This window comes from Brachionichthys hirsutus, chromosome 9, assembly GCF_040956055.1.
Source record: "Brachionichthys hirsutus isolate HB-005 chromosome 9, CSIRO-AGI_Bhir_v1, whole genome shotgun sequence".
Classification (NCBI taxonomy): Eukaryota; Metazoa; Chordata; class Actinopteri; order Lophiiformes; family Brachionichthyidae; genus Brachionichthys; species Brachionichthys hirsutus.
The window spans coordinates 11,607,349-11,616,256 of NC_090905.1; the positions used below are offsets into that span (position 1 = coordinate 11,607,349).

The 8,908-nt window shown below is 43.2% G+C and overlaps 1 protein-coding gene across 1 annotated transcript; it reads right to left on the bottom strand.

The window, feature by feature from the left end:
* Positions 1-3,018: 3,018 nt before the first annotated feature.
* Positions 3,019-7,891, bottom strand: LOC137899110 (sodium-dependent phosphate transport protein 2B-like). Its single transcript, XM_068743122.1, has 12 exons — positions 7,846-7,891; positions 7,632-7,754; positions 6,607-6,735; positions 6,326-6,469; positions 6,121-6,232; positions 5,836-6,031; positions 5,639-5,734; positions 5,225-5,336; positions 4,503-4,670; positions 4,113-4,229; positions 3,889-4,013; positions 3,019-3,558 (listed from the first exon to the last, which is right to left on the bottom strand). The coding sequence occupies exons 1-12, from the start codon at positions 7,889-7,891 to the stop codon at positions 3,019-3,021; spliced, it is 1,908 nt and encodes a 635-aa protein (XP_068599223.1).
* Between the last annotated feature and the right edge of the window lie 1,017 nt (positions 7,892-8,908).

An 8,908-nucleotide genomic window follows, 5' to 3' on the forward strand; every position in this document is an offset into this window, starting at 1 on the left:
GCAAAATGTTGTACGCTATTAACATGATAAAACATCAACCATGTCAATCATTGGCTGAGCGATCACATGACAGGACATGGAACGTGCCTCTGCTGATATGCTATGAAGGTTCAAACAGAGAACCTACTGTAGTCTGGCATTAAGTTACTCTTTAAAACCGATGAACTCGACTGAAAGGAATGTTCTAATTTACTGGGTGCAATAATTCAGTTTTTAGAACAAGGGTGATGAATGAAACAACTGGAAAGCAGCACTCAGAGCTGAGGCGTCGATATCCGTGTGATCAGTGACCTTTACTCATGACAATGTGATGAGTCAGTATTCAGGCCAGTAGAAGGATATTCAGCTTGGCTTACTGTGAATGTGGATGTCAGGAAAAGACAATTTAGCTGCCTTAGGAAAGGCTGGTGCGATCACTTTGGTTGGTAGCAATGGGCTGTAACTCATCAGCCAGTACTAATTAGAACTGCTGCAGAACTATCAATAAGCTCATAATAAAAGAGAGTTAACTGGGTCTTCCATGCACTGCTGCCACCACCATTTGTGCATGATGCACATAAAGCCAAAGCAAATTATGCAATAATTCATTTATATTTTTAGATTTAGAACGTCCCTAGATTGAAATTCTGCACCAAGTGTTAAGAAACAGGCAATAAAACAAAACAAAAACAAGGCGGTGCATCATATCAGTTCCTTGTTTTTCTCTGCCCTACATTTGAATCCTCCTACACAGGTGCGCTCACTCATTTTGCCTGCTTTGACTCCCTCTCAGGCTTGTGTGGGTGGGATTGATTGACAGCTCTCTGACTCTGTTGTTGGTTTGTTCCACCAGTTTATAAATGAAAAGCCACGTCTGGTTGTGTGTCGGCCTGATGGAAGTGCTCTAAGACTTGAGGAGCGAGGTCTTATCACACCTCAAGTGGAAAGTCCCGTGTGGGAGTGCACAGAATTTTTATGTGTGGCCATATATCTTTTTCAGTTTTCAATATTCAGTGGTTGCTTTGATAATTGTTGGTTGCTACATAACAGAAGAGAAACAAACCCTTAAGATGCTCTATACAATAAAATAGTTTGATTTAAACCTGATGCTTTGATGTGTGATTTCTAGACATCACAAAAAAAAGATTAGATTGTTATAATGTATTCTGTTTGTGTCTGACACTGGATCTGATTCCAAATATATAGCCTTAATGATGAATTAAGGTATCTCAAGGCCTGGGAAGAGGAGAAGCTATCTTGGCGGCATGGCAACCTGGGGGGGAGAGGGGGATGTGTTTTTGCTCGAAAAATACTATTGTTACGCTACTTCTTTCTCTCCCTTCCTTGGAGAATAAAAACACACACTTTTCAGATCAATATCGTCAACAAAGGTGGATGTGGAGCTTGTGTTTAGTCCCTGGCTGTGCATTCCAGAAGACAGAGTTCTGGCAGCTGCTTTAGGAATAGTTCATATAAATAGAGGTAATGTGAAAAGGAGTGTTCATAATGTCAATCTGACATAATTATGACCTTCAAAGTTTTAGCGTGTGATGGTACATGGACTGCTTCACGCAGGCAGCACATTGTTACAGTTTTACTACCACAAGTTATTTTAATATTTTTATTGATTTAATTAATTCTCATCAGCGTGTGTTCCTGTTCACACATCCTACTCCCTTGATGGTTCTTGTCTGACCTCGGCAGCACACGGCGACCTTGCTGGTGAGGCAGAGATTCCCGCAGGCTAAATCATCTTGCTCCTCCGGCCTGTCAATCTGGAGAAACTATCCCTGAACAGAGGAGGGGGGTGGCAGCCCTTCACCTTATGGATGCTAATGACTCCCGACGAGTCATTAGTGAGGTTTTAATGACTCCGGATGAGTCTTATTGTCCTGGTGGTTTCGGTCCTTTCTTTGTTTTCTACTCGAACAGGAGTAAAAGTATCTGGACTCTCTGCCAGTCATTTAGAACCGAATAAAACAGATAGATAACCTGTATTGTCCCATAGAAACATGTGTCTTCACAGTCTGTCATTTGTACAACATAAAACAGAGTACACAATGCATCACCAACATACAAGTAAATACACACATGGTGAACATACACCACCACACATTTAACAACAAAAACACATACAGAACATCATCACACTCAGGAGGGCTGGGGCTTACTCCTGGTAAAATAAAATTACTGTCCAAAGGCAAATCACATATAAATGCAAGAATTTATATGCTGCATATTTTAGCTGTTACTGGTAACCAGTTAATTTTTTATTATGTAAATCACATGGATGACCAGTAAAACTGCAGCTAAATATCTGAATACTTCATAAACATTCCAGACTAAAGGCTGGAACGTGACTGTGAGGTTCAGCAAACTGGCCGAGGCCTGAAGACAGAGGGAGGGAAAAGAAGACAGGGTGACGAAGGGAATGAGGCACAGGTGTGGCGATCAGAGCAGGTGTGGCAATCAGAGGGAAAGAGGTCAGACACAGAACCCAGGAAATAATGCAACACATAAAGGCAGAGCATGGAAGCAAAAAATATCAGAACAAACACAAACATAACAAAATGTAAAGGAACTGAATAAAAAGACAAAACTACGCTTTAAAAATAGCAAATTTTTAATTTACATATATTATAAAATCTTAAATACAGAAGGATAGCAAATGTTTTAAATGTGAGATCAATTTTTTTTAGAATTGAATGTTCAAAGTTGAAATTAAAACCAAAAAGTCTCTCACGCATATCATAAAAATATATATATAAAAATAAATTTGAAACCGCCCATGGTTACATAATGGCAGATGCTGAGTCTGAGCCTTGAAGTGAAAACATCATAAAATACATATTACATATCCATATACAGCATGTATGTTCGTATACTACAACATTCCTACTACAGTTTACTTTAGTTCTTGGTGCATCATCCGACAGAAGGGAATCATCAGTGTAGCACAACCTGAGAAGTAATGAACAAATGTGTACTATTTACAGTATTGCAGTAAGTGCAGCTTACACATCCATATTTAACAAAACATTAAAACTGCGTTACATGAACTGGCACTGCTGTATCGCCATCCTGTGTCATTGCTGGATTATCATACATCTCCATACTCTTCTTGCTGTCCTTCCTCATCTTTATATCCTCATCTTTTCTGCAGCACTTGCAGTACCTGCAGCAACAGTGTCTGTGGCAGAAGCCCATAGTGGAGGTCACCACGGCATCCCAGGGTGCCATGGAATGCAGGGGCCGGGGGAAATAGTCCCAGGTTTGCAGGAACTTGGGTAGGAAGCGGGGGCACTTAGACTGCATGATATTGACAACAATTATAAAGACAATCAACACTATAAGAGGCACGCCGACGCCAACCAGGACCTTCCAACCAGCCACCGACAGGCCGAATACACTCAGGGGCAAAATCAAGAAGCACAAAATGAGGTAGACAACGGCAAACCAGCGATATTTGGCTGTTCGGTTCCCCAACCCTCGGGCCAGCCTGATTGGCACCCGCATGCAGGGGATCGGATACCACAGTAAAATACCCATGATGTTGAAGAAGAAATGGCAAAGTGCAATCTAGAAAAGAAGAAGACATTCAGATTCATAATGCTGGCATGTTGGATTTTAGAAGCAGTTTAACGCAACAACATGCTAACATTATGCCCATTTGCAGTAAAACACCGTCGAGGATGATGGAAGTGTCGCGTGTTTTCTGAAAATATTTGGTTCCAAAGGAGAGAAAAAGTCGCAGAATCACCAAGATTCATCCTCTGGGTAACATTAATTATTTTATTCAGGATATTTAAAGAGTGGGTGAAGACCGTCTTCACCATCTACAGAGTGGCAAACGCATGATATGACCCTAAACAAGTAGGCTATACGTGGAAAATGTGTGTTTCATCTCACCTGCAGAGAGTTGGCCAGTGTTTCCCCAGGGCTAGCCATGGCAGCAAGTATAGCGGTTGTCGTTGTACCAATATTTGACCCCAGCGTGAGGGGATAGGCCCTTTCCAGGCTAATGACACCGATACCTGGTGAATTAAGGTTGAAATCGTGCAAATCATGGTAAGATTAATGTGGAAGAAAAACCTAAAGAAATCAACCAAATCATTACATGAATTATGGCTTACCAACAAGAGGAGTGATGGCTGAGGTGAAGACGGAGCTGCTCTGAACGATGAAGGTCATCCCCGCTCCCACCATAATTGCAATATAGCCAGTAACCCAGCCAAAGGGGAAGGGGAAGTCTGCAGCGAAACAAAAAACACAGGAGGTGAGCGCAGAGTGACGGCACGCATAACGACATCATGGCAAACAAAGAGTTTGAGGAAAGCAGTATTTGTGCCTGAGCTTCTGTCACACAGCAGGACTGGTGGATCTGGAGGCGAGCCAGAAGCAACAGGGAGGCTGTACCTGTGCTGCTCATCAAGCATCACCACGGAGGTCGGATGTGCTGACTATCAAACAGGCTTGCAAAAGCCATAAAACCGGACATTCACTGTTGTTTGTTTTTATCTGACCTGTGTTGAGGATCTTCTTGATGACCACTGCCACCTGTCCCTTCAGCATGGAGTTGAGCAGCTTGACGATGAGGATGAGGCAGGTGCAGAGGGTCAGCAGAGACAAAGCCAGCAGAATGAGGCCCACTGCCAGGTCTGGCAAATTAGCATTAACGAAGATGTGCCTGCCTGTAATGGACGGTCAAAGAGATAATTGGCATGAAAGTGTCCCCTCAGCGCTCGCATTATGTGACAGCTAAACATAGCCTCGTATGGATTACTCAATCTTGAGCCTCCTCTGATAAGAGGAGCTGATAAAACAGCACTTTGAAGGGGAAAAAGTGTCTTTCGGTCGCAATTTGCAAACAAACGACCGGCGTGTATAACTTAAGAAACGTTTCTGATTTTATCAATCTGAAAATCAAATGTCTTGAACTTTTAAAACAAAGCACAAAACTAATTCACTTTAACTTGGGGGCAGAATAAAAGCACAGATCCATCTGTGGTTATGTGGCATTTAACAAAACTGCATGAATAGAGCTATTGAGGAGATGGAAGGGCCAGGGGAGGGTTGAGCCGAGTCACGTTAAAGACATAAGGGTAGTCATTGTCCAAAAATCAGAGGTCTGGATGAAGGACATTGTTGTGTCTCCTATTTCACTGTGCTTCAGAGGATTGGGTGATTTGATTAGTAAGCATTCTTTAGTTTAGCCATAGGTATTCACTGCTGGAGGCGTACTTACATTTCTCTATGTTCTCCGTCCAACTAGCGTTAATCTGGGCCCAGGACTGGTTTCCTTCCGTCCAGCACACTGAATCCCCAGAGCAGTTTGCCACAGTGATATTCTGCAAGTACTGTGAAAAGAAAAGGCAAAAACAGCTTTAAATACAAGTGCTAATAACTAAGAAGTCAATGCAGCGGTAATAATCTCTTAATGGTTATGTGTAACATTCCACTTTTTGTGAAACGACACACACCGGGTATGTGTGATCTAATGAAAGAGCGACTGTGGTCGCAGCAGAAAGACAATATCAGTCATTAACAGAAAAGAAGCAGGTAAACACAACTGTATCACATGTTTTTACTGCTCCAGGGTTTCGTTCACCGTTCAAACTCATAATTAATGCATGTGATGCAGTTCTTGGTGCTTTCCTACCTTGTGGGTTTTTGTTTTGCACCATATTTTGATCAGGCTCAAGTTTTTGGCTGCTGGATCACCAGTTGCAATATCAGAGATAACAGATTTGTCCAGCTAAGAGAGCAGAAATATATATTAAAAAAAACACATATAAAAAACAAACAAACTCCATTTTAGTGCATCTTTCATGATGATTTCAAAGTGAGTGACTCTACCTCGATGATGGAGTTGGTGAGAGGGTCTGTGATCACGTTGAGTAGGTCGGGGGCATTTTCACCAGTCTGGATGTTGAAGGATTTGATTAAGAGGTGGGTGAGTTTGTACAGGACACCGGTGGCGACTTCCAGGGGCAGAAAAACAAACACAGACAGCCAGTTGAAGAAGTCGTGGACTGTGGCACCAGCAAAAGCCCTGGAAGTAACGGAGGTAGTTAATAGAGGTACATTGATCCTCTGCAGCGATACTGTGCTGATACTTCCTGATCACATGCTCTCATTTACCTCCGGAACTCGTTTCTGTCTCCTGCCTGCATCATAGCCACTATAGTGTTGGTAACCGATGTTCCGATGTTGGCGCCCATGATGATCGGCACGGCAGACTGGACATCCAGCACTGCGGAACGTCAACGGCATTCAACGGATGTGTTGTCATTGGAAGCGGATGCAGGCATCTTCCATATGCTGACCGGCGTATGTGTCTACTTACAACCAGAGGACACCATGCTGACCACAATAGAGGAGGAGGTGCTGGAACTCTGCACCAGCACTGTGACTAACACGCCAATCACCAGCCCAGCCACAGGGTTGGACAATATGACATTGTCCTGGAAGATGTCACCCGCTGCCTTACCTGTAGACGCAAACACCCCAAGGCTAGAATCACAACACTTCACACAATTGAGATAACGCGCAGGCATTATCACGCCAATAAAGTCAATGTGCAGTGATGGGCGGCGATAAAGACTCAATTCAGTGAACTGGTTTTACCTCCAACTAACTGGAAGGCAGAGCTGAGAACATCCAGAGAGCAAATAAACAGGTAGAGAAGTCCAACCAGCAGAATGGCCTTCACGATGGCGGTCAGCACTCTCATCATCTTCCCTTTCGTGTCCAGCTCTGTGAAGAGGAATAAAGGCCTGATTCAGAGTCACCTGGCAAGCGCCAATGGCGAGTAAATCACAGAGGTTCTCCACCAACACTGGCGGGTAAACGTTTCCACCATTGGGACGTGCAACTGCTTCTTGGGACGCTTGTGCACCTTAAACACACACACACACAGCCAAACACACACTTGTAAAATGAAAATAAGGTGATGAAAAATAAGATGGAGGAGAGACACCTTCAAGAAGGACGCTCTGCGCTTCATGGGAGTTTGGTGATAAAGCAGTACCAAGAGACCGTCTGCAGTTTGATGCAGCGTCATGCTCAGTGTGTCGCCAGCATGGCAACGAAAAGCATCGACACAACCCGCTGATTATCGTAAATAAGACGATGAAACTGGAAAACACTGGTATGTCAGTGTGATCTCCAGAGATCAGGGAGTATGATCCAACAAAGGTCCTATAGTGTTGAGGCACCAGGGTTCTGACAGAACCAGGAGACCAGACTGCATGGACTGTGAGTTGAGAGAGAGGAGCCACATGAGCAGGATGTAGATGAAATAATGAAGGTTCTACTGTTCCGGTCAGTGACCCATGCCTGTCGTGATCGTAGATCGATTTATTTTACTTTATTTATCTCCTGTTGAGTTGAACTCCAGTTGAATTCCTGAATTGTACTCAGCATTGCATTCAGCATAACACTTTATCTCAATGAAATGTATGGAAACTTATTATATATGGAACAAACACGCAAAAAAACAAAAATGTATTATTCTGTCCAGTAAAAATATTCTTGGTCGGTGTATTTTTTCATCTACCAGTCCACTTGGCGGGGGGGGGGGGGGCAAAAAGCTACTTTCGCACCCTGGATGGGCGCCTTTGCAGTGCAGGGAGGATGCTGAGCTGCCTCACCTGACCACTTGACCCCAGTGTCTTTGAGCTCTGGCAGATTCCAGGGATCTTCCTCCTCCTTCATCAGGTCCGTGGTGGAATAAGCTGGCAGGATGTTCACATCTTTAGCCGGGGTGTTGTCATCTAACCGAGGGCAGACAAGATGGCTTATCAGATTGATTTTGGCAATAAAACAATCTGAGGTGGTCGAACACTCCAAGTGATAAGAACCTACCAAGAGAGGCAGAGGAATCATTCCCCACTTCAGGTCTTGGAGCCATGACTGTCTGGATGATGAAAGCATTCCAATGAATACATAAAGACCTCATTACTTTCAGTTATATTAGCGACAAAGGCTGAATTGTGAAAGTGGGCAAAACATGAGATTCACTGAAGAAGAAATCACTTCAAAAATAAAATTAGGATTACAATCCAATGATTTAATCTACCAAAACTCTGTGTCGTAGTTCCAATATAACAAACAACATAAATAAAACAATTGTAAACCAGCAGTTTGACAGGGCGGTGATACTGAAATGAATCTTCAATGTGTACAACTAATATAGATTTATTACTAATTACTGTTGTGGTTATCACAAGAATAAAAAAATCTGCAAGTGCTCCAAGTTTCCTGCTGATCATTAATGTTGCGTGTGGACGGGCATGTGGGACACTCACCTGCAGCGGAGCGCTCGGAGCGGTGAGTAGGAGGCTTCACCTGGTTCACCTGTCTCGCCTGAGGCTGCGCGCAGCTTTTATACCGCCGCATCACACACACACACACACGCGCGCACACGCACACACACAGGCTGCGGCCGCACAAAGCACAAAGTTCAAAGGTTGCACACACACGTGTAGCGTACTAGTGGCTGTAAGGTGCGCGGGGGGTCGCAGTCTGATCTTAAAACGTTAACGATTAAAACTAGAGAGCGCAGCACTGCGTCAGCAACAAAGTTTGAAACAAGTTTAAAACAATATTATTGAGTTAAAGAAGACGCCCTCTAGTGGTACAAGAGAAGACTAAGGGACATACTTGATAATCTCTCCAGGGGAATTCAACTCTAAAATCCAGCAATTATCAAAATTTACCTCAAATGTTTTCAACAGATCTTGATGATGTATCTGACCCGTCAGGTTTTGGTGGTGATCTGGATCCGGAATTACTTTAAACATTCTTTACAATTGCAGGACAGGCAATTATTTGTTTTGAAATATGTCACAACATTATACCTATAATGCTGGGATTAGATTTATTTTACAGTAACATTCCCATTCAGACCTAGAAAACTTCAGCCTGA